A 17,549-nucleotide genomic window follows, 5' to 3' on the forward strand; every position below is an offset into this window, starting at 1 on the left:
TGACGTATGCCAATCCTACATTACTTGAAATTGAGCGATTTTTACGTCTGACAAGTTTACAGAACTGGGATAAATGGCACGAGTGATTTCAATATATGCTCATACTTTTGAACCAAATGGTGAAGGTTAAAATTTTTCCTTTCAAGGGCCTCAATCAGCCACAAAGGAAAACAGTAATCACTGTCTTTTCAGCCAGCCCAACCGCATTTGTCAGCCCTTTCTCCGTCAATGCAGCCAGAGCAATCAACCTGCCAAACATTCAGAATGGAAAAACAATCTGAAAATACAGGGTATAATGCACCTGCCAGTGAAAATGGCCATTTCAAGAAAAGCTAGTGATCTCAGTGACCCTGCTGAGGAGGCGGTGGCGCAAGGGGAAAGAACACGTAGAAGAATTCTTAGTGATCGCCACTCTCCTGCACACTGACACTTCCTTACAAAGCATGCCAATTACAGCTTTTGTGCTACTTAAAAAAATGAAAGCTTTTTTTGGGCAAAATAATCACATAGAGAAACAGAAAGACACTACTCCTTCTTAGATGAATTCTCATACACAAAGGATTATTAATCTGAAAACAGTGTGTCTGATGGTGACTCTACCCTACTGTTCCAACATTAGGATGTGATTCTGCCATAAGACAATCTGCAGGGATACTGATGAAATAATTTAATTACATTTACATATAAGCTGACTTCTAGAATAACAGGAGATCATATTGTCATGAAAAATTTAGTATGGGTGTTGCTCTTATAGTGCTGTGGGTTTCTTTCTTTTCTACATTTAGTGTGAGAAAAGAATATACCTCAATTTTTGCTAACACTTTCAGCTTTCCTAATCAATTCTATTAACTAGCGGGTTCACTGTATGTAAATTCTAAAATTAAGGATGTACACTTTGAGTCACCCTGGACAAGTCATTCTCAAGCAAGGTGGATTATAAATTGCGGGCTCCTGCCCACATCTCCGACATCTACTCTGCTCTATTATACCACTTCGAAGTACCAGTTCCAAAGGCAGGTTTCAAATTCCTGCCCTAATGCACAGAGTCAGAATTGTAGTGCTAAATGACCTTCTAATTTGCATATTTAACAGAAAGGCTCTTGTTTACAGACACTCTTTCCTTCTGAAATATTAAATATACATCAAGTACGTTAGCTTCTGGTCTGTCTGTCTGTACATAGCATTTGCTAAACCATACTGTAGCTGGATGGTTAGCAGCAATTCTGTAAACACGTCTCTTGGAATTTTATTTTAGAATCAATGAACACACATCTTTTTCTACAATGATTAAATATGGATTTAAATACTATAATTAGTACTTAAATCAAGCTTCAGAAAGGTCATTAAACTAATTTTCCAGGAATATAAAAACAAACAATAGGCTGCTTAAAATATACTACAAAGTGAATAATTCTTGTTATAAAGCATTTCCTAATCACATATATATGTGAATGTTCCTCTGGAGCCAATATGCCCTTCTTAACTAAGAACTTCTACAGCCACAGCTATCACGGGACCACTAACATGGCCCTAGATCTAACAGCACAGTTGTAAAGATGGTCTCAAGGCACTCCCTGTTATGTGGTAAGCTATAACATACTTAAAACTGGAAGGCTGTAAGTGAACAGGAAGACTGCCAGGCTACATCAATTTGCTGATGAATATTCATGACTACATGCTAAGTGGTTAACTCCATGCTTTCCCTGACAGAGAAGCTAAGGTTACAGACTGAGCAGTAAAAAGTGCAGAGAGATAGCAGTTACTTTCAAAATGACACGTCTGTCAATGCATGCTAAAGCTAGGTTTAATGACCCACTGAATTTTTACTGCGAGTTAACACCAAAATTGTGAAGCATTTTGGTGAGACGGAAAGAAAACTGTTCTGCAAATTAAACTGCACCTAGCGACAACACCAAGGAGTCAAGGTTCTGGTTGCTAGAATAATCAGCAAAGCAGTGGGTTAATCAGTTAAATCATCTGTGAAATGGGTGCTTCTGTTAAACTCAAGGAAGGTGTCTTCTGAATAGGGCTCTCATTTACATGCCATTCATACTTCAAAATGTTTGAGAAGCCATAAGTATTCTTTTGAATAATTTTACAGTAACCACATTTAGATAGTAGTATGCAAGATCTTAGAATATCCATAATAAACAAACACTGCAACTTAGAAATCCATCACTTATAGTTTTCAATATAAAGCTAATAAATCCCATCGCTAGTGCATTGCTGTTCAGGAAATATAGTTGTTGGCAACCAGTTCATTGTTAGCATTATTATACTGACATATATCCTTTTAAGATGATTTAATATCTTATGATGAATTGCTAACTTAAATCAGGGAATTTGTTGCTCATAAAAATGATCCAGCTTATAAAAATTCAACTAACGAATAATGCTGTAAACATTTACCAGCAGTGAGGATTCCCCAATAATTAATTTAAAAATCTAGACTAGACAGGAGCAATTTTCCCGTAATATTTTCTAAATAACCTTAAGATTTATTTATTTACTTATTATTTATTTAGTGTGGGCAGGTATGTGGGTAGGTCCATGCCTGGGTCCGTGTGTGCTATGGTGCCCATGAGAATGCCAGAGAACAACTTGTGGGAGTTAAGTCTACCTAATGTGGGTCCTAGGGATCAAATTAGGCAGCGAATATCTTTACACACTGAGCCATCTTGCCTGCCCCTATACATCTTTACACCTTCAAATCAAATGATTACATAAAACAACCTGCAATGAAACAAAGTTGTATCAATGCAATGATAAGGTTCATTCCTTCTTCCTGGGCGGTGGCGACACACACCTCTAGTTCCAACACTTGGGAGGCAGAGGCAGATGGATCTCTGAGTGTTAGGCCAACCTAATCTATATAGAGTGAGTTCAAGGAGAGCAATGGCTACACAGAGAAACCCTGTCTTCCTGTCTTTCTTGCTGTTTGAATAGGATCACTTCTATTTGCTTAATAATTTAGAATTCAACAAGGGAAATAGAGCTGACATCTTAATAACAAGTATTTTGAATTTAGATATGTTGGGAGGAAAAATATTTTGGTTTGTGTGTATGATTGTTTTGCCTGCATGTATGTCTGTAGAGCACACTTGTGCAGGACCTGTGGAGGACAGAAGAGAGTGTCAGATCCTGCCGGGACTGGAGTGAGACAGCTGGGCTCACGGGGCAGCTGGAATGCTAAAAGTCAAACTCAGGTCCTCAGAAGAGCAACTAGTGCTCTTAACCACATCTCTCTAGCCCTCTCAACATAACTTTTCTTAAATAGAAAATTTGGATTTTATTTTGGCTGAATTGGTATTATTAGTAATCCATTTATCTGTGATCTCATTAAATATTTCTTTTTTTGCCTGGGTCATAGTTTTATTCAGATTTAAATTCTTAAATTCAAAATTAAGAACACATGACATAATGTCCAGCTCTATTTATACTCTTGCATATTAAAGGTTAATGTTAACTCATTAAATAATTTACTTTGAAGCTTTTTATAACTCCATTTTAGATAAGGCTAATACTAAATTATTACCTAGAGGACCCACAAATTTAGTCTACAAGTGGGAAGTGTGGATTCTAGATAATAAGATCATACAACAAAAGATCATAAGTTGTTCACATATAACAAGCTTCTGTGCATTATAAACACTAATCAACATTAATATCTGGTTCATTACACCAAGAAGCAATCGGTGAGAAATCCCTCCACATATGAAGTGAATGTAGGAAGGAGATGGCTTCTCACAGCAGTCGAGCAGCAAGGTTGCTCCGCTTCTAACCCCAGAGTTTCTCTCACTGCAGACTCGGGTTCATCAACTAACTTTCCGGGACCTAGGCTTCAAAGACTGTAAACTGCTGGGTAGGTTAGCCAGCCTTTTTGGATTTTTTTTATACTTTAAATCCTTTTTGTAACTAAAAAAACAGAAATGTAACAACAAAAATCCACACTAAAGAGGCAGATAATAAAAAAAAAATTCTATCTTCAAAAGTTAAAACTTTTTAAGAGGAAAAGGCAGAAAGTAAGAGTGTGCCTGTGGGCAGCACTCTGCCTTCTGGAAGCTGCCTGCCCACAGAGAAGGGAAATTGACTGAGGTCACGTGGTCTTAGTCAGTTTCATTCACAGTAGGTGCTTTAAGGCAGCTAAGCACCTTGACTCGGAAACAGTACCATAACTGAGTGTAAACCTGACGGCTAGAAGATAGCTAGACTAGAGAAAACAACGCAAAAGGAAGCCGCCTTTTATTTTTTTATTTTTATAGATATTTATTTATTATGTATACAATATTCTGTCTGTGTGTATGCCTGAAGGCCAGAAGAGGGCACCAGACCCCATTAGACATGGTTGTGAGCCACCATGTGGTTGCTGGGAATTGAACTCAGGACCTTTGGAAGAGCAGGCAGTGCTCCCAACCTCTGAGCCATCCCTCCAGCCCCCTGAAGCCGCCTTTTAAAAGGGCAGGATTAACCATGTAAGTAAAAGCCAGGCTGTAAGACTGAAGGCCAGTTTTCACTCAGGCTCCTCACGCACTGACCATACCGCCCACCTTCTGAATTTACTTGTTACACGCCAGTAGTGAGAGTAAAAATTTGTTTCATGGTGAACTTTTTTTTCCTCAGATAATTACAATAAAAAAAATTGCAGTACTGGGGCTTGAACTCAGTGTTCCATAACGTGAGGCAAACATGCTACCACGAAACAAGACTCCGAGTCCCTTAAGTAATTGTTAAATGGTAACCATCTGGCTCAGTTTGAGGAGTGCTGAATTAAAGCAATGGATGTGGTTAAACACAAAGTGTTCTCATTATAAAAATCTTATTTAATGTTTTTTCGTCTTGCCTCTAGAATTTCTACAACATGGGAATGAAATTTAATGTCATGAAATTAATTGTAATGACATTAAAAAACAAATTATCTAATTTTTGTAAGTAGTTGCAAAGGCTATGATTGGCTTAACATTATGAGAATATGCTTCTCATTCTTCTTCACTTGGATACTCCAAGCTCTAACTAAAGCACAAAACTAAGGAAAAAGTGAACTAGTGCCTTCAGATGCAGACGGCAGACAATAAACTCCGTGAACACTTGTTAGGCTGCAAATAAACAAACATGGGTTTTTATAAAGTAAGCCTCTAAATGTAGTCTACACAGGAGAACTCTAAAGGATGCTGAAGTGGGCGGATGCACCCTCTGCAATGGGCTCCATTCACCTATCTTCCCCTTTCATTTCCGTCAGTGAAGAAAAAGTCTATTTATTATCGGTGAAAGGGCTTCATGCTTCCTCCTTCCCTGGAGGTCACACTAAAATGATGCTACTCAGATGCAGACACAGCAATGCGCTCTTTGAGCCACATTCTCCTTTTGAATGAAGTATTGCTAACTATAGCTCTACGCCAATAAACTTGGCCCTTGGAGTTAGTATTGTTTTGAAATTAGATATAGTGAAAAAAAAGATGGTATTATTTTTTTAAAAATTCATTATTTATAGCTGTTTGTATTGGACTGTAACAAACTTAAAACTACTTAGTATAGGTAACTAACAAAAACAAAGTTTGCTGCTTTGTGGCAACATGAGACAATATATATCTTAGAATTGGTTAAACGTGGTTTGAAATAGTAGTTACTAGCTGGTAAGCCTTGATAACTACCTCTTATTTTTAAGCTTCTTTGTGTGTAAATAAGTATCAACGCTTGGGGTGGAGAGAAGGCTCAGTGGTTAAGAGCACTGGCTGCTCTTCCAGAGGTCCTGAGTTCAATTCCCAGCAACCACATGGTAGCTCACAACCATCTGTAGTAGAGTCTGATGCCCTCTTCTGGCATAAAATCATACATACAAATAGAGCACTCATATACATCAAATAAATAAATAAATCTAAGAAAAAAAGAATCAAGGCTTAACATTTGGGGTTGTTGCGTGTGTGTAAGCGGGCAAGAATGTGTGTGTGTATACACACATGCACTACATACAGGTACCACCTGTGTATACATGGCCACAGAAACCAAAAGAGGGCATCAGATACCCTGGATGAGGATTTCTGAGATAGTGTAGATGACGCAATGTGGTAACTAGGATCTCTGGAAGAGCAGCAAGAGCTCTGACCTACTGAGACCCCAACCTTCAAGATTGGTGGTGACAGGGTTAGAAATACAATACCTAGTGTGTGGTGAGGACTGTACAGTTAAGATTTTCAGCCACTGATTTAAACAGAATTAAAAAATTCTCAAGATTTAAGCATTTCGAGGACTATTATAAACAGCTAGCTTCAATAATATACTTAAGAGATGCTGACAGATTCAACTGAGTTCAGATCAGAGGACCACAAAGAACACAAAGTGGGCACGTGCTTAAGTCTCTACGGTGACACAAAAATGGAATTCAAGAAGGCTATCCAGGAGACTATGTAATGGTTTCCCTTCTGAGCCTAAGAACACACATGAAAGCAGGAGAATGAAGTACCCAGGTGAAGCGTGTTCTCCTAAACAGGTAACACCGACTACCGTGGGCAGTCAGTCCCCACCACATGCTACACACAGGCATCACAGCAAGAAGAAATAGTTCCTAGGCTCAGGGAAAAGTCAGCAAAGTTAAAGTATAATACTGTTAAAGGCCACTCACCCTGCATAATTCCAAAATTGGGGAAAAACAAAACAAAATAAAAAAAGTTTTTATCTTGAGCTTGTGGGCCCTCAACTTATCTGTAATTTTTTTTAACTGAAAATTTAAAGATAAATTAAACATTAGGTTACATTTACACACTTGATTTTCTTGTTTTTCTTTATTTTTTTACTATTAAATTTATTTATTTATTTATTAAAGATTTCTGCCTCCTCCCCGCCACTGCCTCCCATTTCCCTCCCCCTCACCCCAATCAAGTCCCCCTCCCCCATCAAGTCCCCCCTCCTCATCCGCCCAAAGAGCAATCAGGGTTCCCTGACCTGTGGGAAGTCCGAGGACCACCCACCTCAATCCAGGTCTAGTAAGGTGAGCATCCAAACTGCCTAGGCTCCACACTTGATTTTCTATAATTCATTAGGAAAAATTGTTCCCTATACATGAGCCATTAGAAGAGTAGTTTTTAATGTGCCCACAATGCCTTATGCTAAATTCCCAAATTGTCAACAGTTCTAAAAACCTAACTTACTTAGTGGCTAACACTGACAGATCATAAGAAAAGCTATTTGTAATTATTATTTATTTCATTCAGTATGCTTCCAGCTTTTTTTTCTGGAACGTCAATGTCCAAGATGCTGCTGGAATGTTAACGTATGGTGATATACTTTACCACTTTCCTGAAAGCTAACTGGTTACAAACCCAAAGGTTTTAGATAGAGACTATGGACCTACACTCAGAATCCTATTTAATTCTCCTTATGTGTAACATAAACTCATTAGTTTAGCTGGCTAAAAAAAAAGTGATCATATTTCTTTGTGCTTGAGCCATTAGCTTTTTAATGATACTTTAAAAATTAATCCTCTTAAAAATAAGTACTCTGGTTTAAGAGCCGAAGGCCTCCACATTTAACATGAGGCTCTGTCCACAGGGCTCTGAATCACACCCTTATTAAAGACTACTCAATAATCAACAGAATTCTTAAATAATAAAAGGAAGCTTAAGAATTAGGTCTATACATGTTCCTGTATTACATTAAAAAAAAAAGGCCAGACAAGACCACGTGTGTGTGCCTGTTACCTCCAGTGTTATGAAGGACAGAAACAGGATGATAGCTGGGGCTCGCGAGCTGCCAGTATAGTTTCAGGTTCAATGAGGCAGAATCTGTGTGTCCAGGTAATGAGGCAAAGTGATAGAGGACACCCATCCTCCTCTGGCCTCCATGTGCATGCATATACCACACTCCCTCACCCCTACACACCAAACATCATAGATAAAGAGGCTGGTGGTGGTGCCCGCCTTTAATCCAGCACTCAGGAGAGAAGGGCAGGTGGATCGCTGTGAATTCGAGGCCAACCTGGTCTACAAAATGAGTTCCAGGCCAGCCAAGGCTACACACAGAAATCCTGTCTTGAAAAGCAAAAGCAAAAGCAAAAACAAAACAAAACTAAACCAAAAACAAAAATAAAAGATAAGGAAAAGAACAACCCAATCTACTCACTTAACACAGTCTTAACGACAGTCATTATAGGACAAATACTCACCTTCTTTGGGTTGAGCTGCAATGGGGGTCTGAGTCTCCTTCGTATATGTGACGATTTCTCGAGGGGGAAAGTCAACTTGAGTAATTTTGGCCATTCCAAGTTTAATAGGTCCTCGTCTAAATGAGTGAATAGAAATGCTTTTAAACACAATGAAAGATAAATTTTACAACAAGCTTGCTATTTTCAAAACTTAAGAACGAACATTCACATGTATCTGGCACTGAAATGTAGAACCCTGCATTACTAGAGAAATGTGAGGTGAGGAATGAACCAGCTTTATCTTAGCAAAAGGATTAGAAGGCAGCACAGACAAAAGATAAATCACTCAGGGCACCTTTTTTCCTTTAAAAAACCAATTTGGTGTTTTTATTATTATCAACAATTTATTTATTTATTATGTATACAATGTTCTGCCTGCAGACCAGAAGAAGGCACCACATCTCATTACAGATGGTTGTGAACCACCATGTGGTTGCTGAAAATTGAACTCAGGACCTCTGGAAGGGCTCTTACCCACTGAGCCATCTCTCCAGCCTGGTTTTCATTATAAAAAGGTGAGTAGTGCCATTTCTCAGGACACGGAGGGGTGTGGGGAGTGGCAGTTTGAAAGTGTAGGAGTTTCAGAATGGACTGCTAAACACGGTAGGTAGGCTGGAAGAACCAGCAACTATGAAGAGTCAAATACCTCACCCAGGCTTGTGTGGTTCCACTCACCAGTGCCAGGTTCTGACTGTAAGACTGAAAAGCAGGCTTCTATTGAAAGCCTGTTCTCTTTAAACAAGTTTTTATAGTGTGTGTGCGCACGTGTGCACGCGTGTAGGTCAGAGGACAACTCTGAGAATCACGTCTCTCCATCAGCCTTATGCAGGTTCCAGGAACTGAACTCAGGTGGCCAGGCTAGCATGGCCTGCCTTTCCCCCAAGCCATCGCGACTGACGTTTTTTCTACTTCTTACTTTTAGTAGGTACTAGAATCACATTAGTGTGGATTTTAAAATAAATTATTAATTTTTTCAAACTCTACATGTCAATATTATCTGTGATTCATAGTGAACAAACTAAGGTTGAAATATTCAAAGCCTAAATAACAGGTTTCTTGAATATAGTGAAACTACAGAAGTCACTTCTGATTTAGTGAAATGGAGGAAATAGCAGGATAGTTGAAATATAAACCAAAAGAAAAATATCTCGTTTTAGCTATCCAGGGAATTTTCACTTGGTTATTAGGCATTTAAATTATAAACTAAAGTATGCTACCCAACTGCCAAAAGTTCTTAATCATGAAATTCTCTTGGAAGGACATCTACACAGACATTATTGCAACTTTCCTAGTATCTGAAATAAATGTCTCACATTTTATAAACATAACTTTTTTCAATTTTTGTCATTGTTAATACATATAACTATTTTTCCATTTTATTTAATGACTATATTATACTCTTTATTTTAAAAATGGAATAAAATTAACACACTGAAAAATTAATTTGTGAGCCAGGCATGGTGGCACACATTTGTAATCCTAGTACTTGGGAGACATTAGCATTGGTTTCAGTAGTTGAGGCTACTCTGGGCTACAGAAGACACCATCTCAAAAGAAGAAAATTAAAAAACAAAACAAAAATTCTTGCTCTAAGGTACTCCATGTGAGCCATGAAACATTTTTAACGTGTTTTCTACTTCAGGAATATCTTAGTCATGGGAGAAAAAGTATTTTCAAATAATTAAATGGTAAAATTAAGAATACTTGAAGCAATATAGAGTAGTCTAAGAATAAAGTTTGAAATAAGAATTTTATACTCTTGACTTTTAAGATGCAGACCGTTAAAAAAGAATAAAGCGCTCACTTACCTAGAAGGAAAAGAAGGGCGGGTTAACATTATTAGGAACAAATTACTACCTTGAAATCACAATAAACCTGATAGCAAAAGGAAACAACTTTTTTTTTTTTTTTAATTCTAAGACTTTCTAGAAGAGCAAAGGTAATACCTCACTTCTCCAAAAGCAACATTTACAAAGTAAGGAACCAAGGGAAGGAGAGGGAGAAGACAGAGCAAGCAGACTTCCCTGTATGTAATCTAGGCTTATTTATTCTTGCTTCAGATGCAATGTTCAAGTACATATTTCAGAATCTGCAAATCCCCAAGGGAAAAGAGCTATCTTAGTCAGGTACAATGGCCACAGCAAATACTTTCATTTGTACTGGAGCCCAGAATAATGACTGAAACAGTGATACAATAAGCAAACAAGCAGAGTCCAGGGCTAGAGCATAGAGACTAACGTATCCTTTTCCTTTCCGGACTTTAGACTTTCTGATTCGTTCTAGTATAGAAAAATTAATTTTCATATCAAGTAACTCAGGAAATATTCAATTACAAGGATAAATTATTCAATTAAAAGGATAAATGAGATGTCACAGTAAAACATAACTCTAGTCTTAACTAGACACAATATTAGAAACTTAAGCAAAGTAAAATTAGGACAGTTTCACAAAGAAGCAAGTGAATTACTAAAGAGAGAAGGTAATAAATCTATGCAATACCCCAAATCGGAATCTGAGTGAAGCTGAAGAACTGATGGATCTGTATCCCAGTGCAGCGTCCTAAGTGGTTGTAGGACAACCATGAAGCATTAGTGAAAAAGGTCAGAAGTTAGTCAAGCAAATGCATTCTATAAACGGCTAATACGAAAGCACTATTCACAACTAAGAACTACGTGTGTTTGTTAGTAAGACTCAAACAAAGCCCTCACACTAGGTATCACTCCAATGCTCCAGTGCACACAAAAAGCATCAAGGTGGTTAAGAATTCAGGCATATAACCCAGAACAATTCAATGTATCTTCACAATGTAGGAAATCAGTATTGCGCAAAAAGGGACACAAACAGCTATAGCACACAAACCAAATATACATTATTTGTGGATGGTAAACAAAACAGGCTATGAAAGAGTTAAAAAGAGTTTTGAGATTCCTAATGAAAAAAAGATTAGTAAAAATAGTTAACATATTCTTGCCCAAAGCTTTAAATGTGTGCAGGAAATTGCCATACTGGTGAAGGAAATGAGCCAACACATGAGCCTTTTGGTAAGAAAACCAAGACTATTCCACTGGGACACAAAGTAGCTAACGTTTCCAAAGTGTGACCTTGCTGTAATTCATGGGTTAAGCACTGCCTTGGGCTTACATGTCACTGCTTTAGAAAAGAACTAAGATTTCTTTATCTAGGAAAAAAAATAGATTTTTGTTCCCTTTCAAAAAAATTTACCTAACTTTTGGAGAATCTCAATCCTAAATAAAGTCAGTGCTGTTTTATCACTGCCAAACGGGCAAATCTTATATCTGATCTTTTCCACCTAAGACAAAAAGGCACTTTATCGCACTGGCATTTCCGTGTGTTGGCAATACTTGTCAAGTCCACAGCTCCATACGAAAGGCATCGTGCAGCTCTACATGTAACAGCAGCATTTTGTGGGGTACCTGCCTCTCATTTATACAAGTTATAAAACACACAACTAGCTTTAATTCTATAAATTTTAATACAACAAATGGTTTCTCAGCTTGCCTGCATAATTTATCAATGAAAAACAATTAAATGAAATAAGAGAACTCCTTCCTCTTACGAAGAAAGCTCTTGGGTTTTAAAAGGGTTGTATGTATGCAATGAGAGAAGAGGGCAGTGAAGATCGACTTTGTACTGAGCAAGGAACAGCAACAAACTTAGGCTTTGTTAAACCAAAAGCAGTTTGATGAGATGGTCTCCAAGGAATGTTCTGTCAACAGCCTCTACATTACACAAAGGCTGACCAATAACATAAACCTCCTTGTTGAGAATGCCATTTTAGTCTAAAATTGAGCAACACTTCATTTCAGAATACAGCAAGTACTAAAAAATACTCCATCCAAAATAAGTGATTATATGTATTAAAAGGTTTTTTAATCATATAAAGTATAATCCTAATTCTTAAAAATAAACTAATTAAAAGTAGGGGGGAAGTGGGGGGGGGGGAATAAGCCTGGATTGCCTGACTCAACAGCTATCGCTTAAATTTTAGAACAAAAGTGATTAAGACAGTAAACAATGGAACACATTGCAAAACTGTAAGCGCAGCCCTTTCTGCTGCCCTGCAAATGATCCGCAGCACCAACAGAAACGTCTGTCGTTTAAACAGCAGCCTGTGCTGCAGTGTCCACTCTACCTTCGCCTGCTGTGAGAACTAACTTGGACTCCCTGGCCAGCGGCTGCAGGTGCTGCAGGTGCGAGCACAGGGCCACCTTAACAACTGCATGCATTGCCTGGGGCCTTTGTCCTCACTCCTCCACCATCCCTGCTGCTCAGTGTGGCTCATTTCATGTCACTTTCAGATCTGAATATTCTATTTAAGAGCCGTGTATTTAGAAATGCATCGTTTTACTACAGTTTTAAGCATCTACAAATTATCTTCCCATTATGGAACTTGGTGATAAATCAACAAAATTCAGGTTCCTATTTGTATGTGTGAAATGGACAATGTGTGTGCAGTGCCCACAGAGGTCAAAAGAAGTTGGATGCCCTGGAACTATAGTTACAGATGACTATGGGCTGACAGATGTGGGTCTAGAATCTAAACCGAGTCCTCTGCAAGATCAGCAAGTGTTCTTAACTACCCAGCTCTGATATTTTATGTTATGGTCATTTTTTATCTTATTTAACAGAATCAGCTACTTAATAAAACAAAATTGGGCTGCTTAATTGAATTGTTTCAATGTTCAATAGCAATTGGGAATGAAGCATAACAAAGATGTTCTATATTATTTGTAGTCAAAACAGTCACACAATAACCAGTACATTTGTTTAAGTAGAACAAATTTAAATTCATGAACACCTCCATTTTTAATATAAATTATCATAAAAACCACTTAACAATTTACTATAAATGTGTGACAGCTAAAATACTGTTGCAAAAATTTACCCCAATTTACAAGAGTATTTCTATGCTGTTTAGATTTTAAGAAGTAAGTAATGAGTCAACATAAATATTTAGACTCCTTCCAAAGCACTGACAGCATGTGGCACTGAATGCATTCTGTTCTATCATTAAAATATTAAAAAAGAATTATATACCTAGATCCCACGGCGCCATCTCCAGAATCTTGGCTTCCAGCTTCACTTGGCGTGCTCACAGATTTGGACGATGGAGACATAGGAGGAGGAACTAAACAGTGAAACAGACAGGTATCCGCTGTTACCACACGGGGAGCTTGCTTAGCTTACAGTGTTTCAAAAATAATTCAACATGAAGCAATTAACAAAAAGGAAAAAAGGTAAGTAATCAAACAACAGAAATCTATGGGTGAAAATGAACAGCAGGAAGAAGGGGGAAAGACAGTCAACAATCATGCTGAGGACTCATGCAATTTCTCTGGCAAGACGCACCCAGGCTTTCTATGTTTAAAGGGCACGATTATGCAAAGATGCATCTTCATCTTGTCCATCACCAAAGGCGGCCACTAATTTCAAAGGAGAACATTCCTTCTTGCTTTTTTAACATAACTCTTATACAAGACCATCCTATTTTATGTGATAATTGTGATTACCCTGCCAAAATTAAAACTTTGAAATACGCTTCAAGTAATTTTTTAAGATTTATTTTAAAATGTTAAACTTTGTCTAATAATTTTCTTTCAAACAATTTTAGGACCAGGGACATAGCTCTGTGCCTGTTGAGCATGCGCAAAGTCCTGGATTTGATCCCTAGTGCCTCAAAAAATTAGTATTTAAGATCAATCCATTTCTCTCCATTGAAAATAAGCAATTTAGAGAAAGGATATAGATAAAGGAATGACTCCTTTAAAACATTCGTTAGTTTCCAGCAATTTGGATGGAAAATGCAAGCAGGCCATAAAACAGCATGCCTTCTAGACATGATGCATAACATGAAGCAACACATGCAAATTACACACAGTAAGATGTATGGTAACTTCTTACCCCAGTACTCAGAAAAAACTGAACGTACAGACAAAGATACAGACACCCAAAATATTCTTAATCCCTTCTTAGAGAAAACATACATTCTTCATAGTTTATAAAGCAATAGCAACTGTTTTTCTCCAATGTTTCAACACCATGTAATAGCAGTTAAACATGCACATTTCATGTTATGACATTTGGAAAACTTTTTGATTACCGTAGTAGGAAGTACAGGAGACTCATCACTGCCACCTTCTGGTTAAATTTTCTTTTTACCACAAATGTCCCCAATCCCAATTATCTTTTAAAAATAATCTTTCAGTGTGCAACATTAAGTGACTAACACATTTCATGTTGCTCTGACTTCACTTAATATCTACTAAACAAAAGGTAAATTCCTAATTATATAATCAGTAATATATGGAAAAAAGCCACAGCTAGAATGTTTGTTTTCTGAGCCTTGCTTGTATTTCAAACAGTATTAAAAACAAAACCAATGTTTCTAACATTTTGATTAAATGTAAGAGAAGCCACTAGGCAACCTGTGGAACTTGACTATTCACTTGTGGCTGGCACTGTGCTAGGTGCTGCACCTACAATTCAGTATAGCTGACAAGGGATGGATCTAAAGTAAAGTAGCGGTATGAAAATCCTTGTCTTCTTGTCCCCTCACGGGGAGCTGCACACAAGGATGGCACTATGTAACAGCTGCTTGTCTACTGTGCTATACAAACAAATACATTTTTATTAAATTGTAGTGAAGCACTGTATTTCCATACTAAAGATCTCCAATATAGTAAGTCTATGTTCTTTAAATTATATATATAATTTTATAATTGAGAAACAAATTTCTTTACAGATACGTATTAGAGAGACTGAGGAAAATAGTAAAGTTATTATTAATATATTTCTCTGGTAGAAAGCATCAGAAATATTTTTCATTTTCATTGTCTTTTCTTCTTTCTGGTGATTTCAAGTACCAATGATTCTATTCAATAAGTTTAATCATAACTCACTTTGTAAAGACTGCATTAAAAATGTCAGCAAAACTCTTTAGAAATAGGTTAAGTAGAAATTGCATGTACATAAATAAAATATATTAACCAGTTCTGAAATGAATGTTTCAGAAAAAAAAAATCAAGAGTGACAGGGCTACCAAATTCTCACGGTGATTCAGCCAGGAGAAATATCACTGTGACTTTAAACGTGCACTCAGAAAAAGATCTCCTCCCCAACATCCCCAAACTCTGTTCTCAGTGCTCAGAGGCTGCTTAAAGCCAAGTGGTGGAGAGGACACACAACAGAGTCTGAGCTCCTATCTAGCTGACTAACTTCATCTTGTAACAGAAAGTAATGTGCCTCAGAAGGGACTACCTGGGAAATGCAAATCACTGTTATCAAAGGGTGGTTTTGAAAAGCTAATGTAAAACAAGGGAATGGTAACTGACTACCACACGGTACTCAATTAGTCTCAGAAAAAATAAAGGAATACGGGAATTATGCAGCGAGGCGATGCCACCCCACTCTCAGACGTCAACAAACAACCGCAATAATGACAGCATTCTCAAGGAGACGACTCTGGACTGTTGAGCTACTAAGTCTTAGAAAAGACTCACTTCTGGAATTCATTTTAAACGATGGCTTGTAAATATAATTGGCTTCAAAAATATCATAAGCCATTAATATGTAGTAACATGTAATCAAGTATTTCACATATGATTTGCTTAGTAAGATAGTGAGTGATTTGATCAGAATGTCTTTATTTCAAGTTCTGTTTATAAAAAAGCCAATAACAGGTTTTGCATTGTCAGAGCATATGAATATGCTAATGGATTTAAGCTACACAGAAGTTCAAAGACAGCACCAAAGAAGTACGGAATGAAAACAAAACTGATCACATAGGTAACACTGAAATGAGGAACTGTTTCAGTCTCTCAGACAAAAAGCTTTGTTAAGAAGGATTTACCTACCACCTAAGACCTTGGTTTTCCAAGATATAAAATTAACATTACAGAATTTGACCAGTGAAGAAATAACTAGAATATTCTTAACCATAAAGAGCTAAAAATGCACTCAGATTTAAAATGAACACTAGCTCTGGTCCACCACTCACAGAAGCCTCAGAGGTGAAGGACAGTGTGTAGTACAAGAGACTCTGGGAAAAGCGCATTAGCCAGGAAGAGCATAGAGAGACAGGCAGCCACGGCAGGGGAGTGCGGAGACTGCGAACGTTGGCAGAGGTGGTGAGTGGACACACCCACGGCCGTGAGGTCTCCCGGCTACTGCATCAATACACACAACACTCATGCCTCATTCCCCTTGTGGACGGACACGTGCTCCCCCTAAAACTGAACATCTAAGCTATCCACATCCTTTGTCCTTCTATGAAACATTGCTTTAAATATTAACCTTTGAAATACTAATTTCTCCATTTATAATACCCCTCTTCTGATAATGAGTATTTATGTGTTTTTGCTCTTGTTGTTGTTTACTTTTTTGAGACAGGGTTTCTCGGTGTAACAGCTCTGGCTGTTCTGAAACTCGATCTGTAGACCAGGCTGACTTAAAATGCACAAGAGATTTGCTTGTTTCTGCCCCTGGAGCACTGGTCTTAGAGGCCTGGGCCACCATGCCTGGCCAAGCATTAATTATTTAAATAAAGTTAATAAAAATAATCTTATAAGTGTTAAAATATCATAAAGAGCTGGGTGGTGGTGGCATATATCTTTAATCCCAGCACTCAGAAAACAGAGGCAGGCAGATGAGTTCAAAGCCAGCCTGGTTTACAGAGTCAGTTCTAGGACATCCAGGACTATGCAGAAAAACTCCGTCTCTAAAAACAAAACAAAACAAAAATCCATAGAGAACAAATATTCTTTGTCATGAAATTCTTTTTAAAAATTAAGTTACACTTGAAAAAAATGACCTGGCAACATGGATAGTGTTTTCTCTAAAAATATGATTTTAAATATCCAAAAGTTACAAGAAAATTCAGAAGAGGAAAACAATATTTAACTAGCAATGCTGTGCTTAAACTTAGCTCTTAAAAGTTAAAACTTTATTCTAGGAAATATTCAAATTTCAATATCTGCTGTGTGTTTGCCTACAACATCTCAAAGAAGGGTGTCTTTTGTTTGGTCTTTCCGAGTAGGTCTTAAACTGAACAAATATTTAAAGTGTAGCCTGTGTTGGCACCAGGGATAAAAATATGAGCAATCAGACAAAAACCAGCCAAATGGCCAACTAAGTAACAATCTACCAGCAAATATGATGAGAGGTTTTATTAGTGACATTAAGAAGAAGAAAAAGGCTGGGCAGTGGTGGCACACCCCTTTAATCCCAGCATTCGGAAGGCAAAGGCAGGAGGAGCTCTGTAAATTCAAGGCCAGCCTGGTCTACAAGAGTCTACAAGAGCTAGTTCTAGGGCAGGCTCCCCCTGTCTTGAAAAAAA

At 37.6% G+C, this 17,549-nt stretch overlaps 1 protein-coding gene across 2 annotated transcripts in view; it reads right to left on the minus strand.

The window, feature by feature from the left end:
* Dync1i2 (dynein cytoplasmic 1 intermediate chain 2) overlaps window positions 1-17,549 on the minus strand; it is a 48,910-nt gene that overhangs the window by 18,838 nt on the left and 12,523 nt on the right. For both annotated transcript variants that reach the window (XM_050122078.1, XM_050122069.1), the window contains exons 4-5: window positions 13,253-13,343; window positions 8,156-8,271 (exon numbers count right to left, since the gene is read on the minus strand). In XM_050122078.1, the coding sequence (XP_049978035.1) occupies window positions 8,156-8,271; window positions 13,253-13,343 (207 nt within the window). The remainder of the gene's footprint in view (window positions 1-8,155; window positions 8,272-13,252; window positions 13,344-17,549) is intronic.

This window comes from Alexandromys fortis, unplaced genomic scaffold, assembly GCF_014885135.2.
Source record: "Alexandromys fortis isolate MF-2015 unplaced genomic scaffold, M_Fortis_MF-2015_v1.1 scaffold_8_9099976_23576923, whole genome shotgun sequence".
Classification (NCBI taxonomy): domain Eukaryota; kingdom Metazoa; phylum Chordata; class Mammalia; order Rodentia; family Cricetidae; genus Alexandromys; species Alexandromys fortis.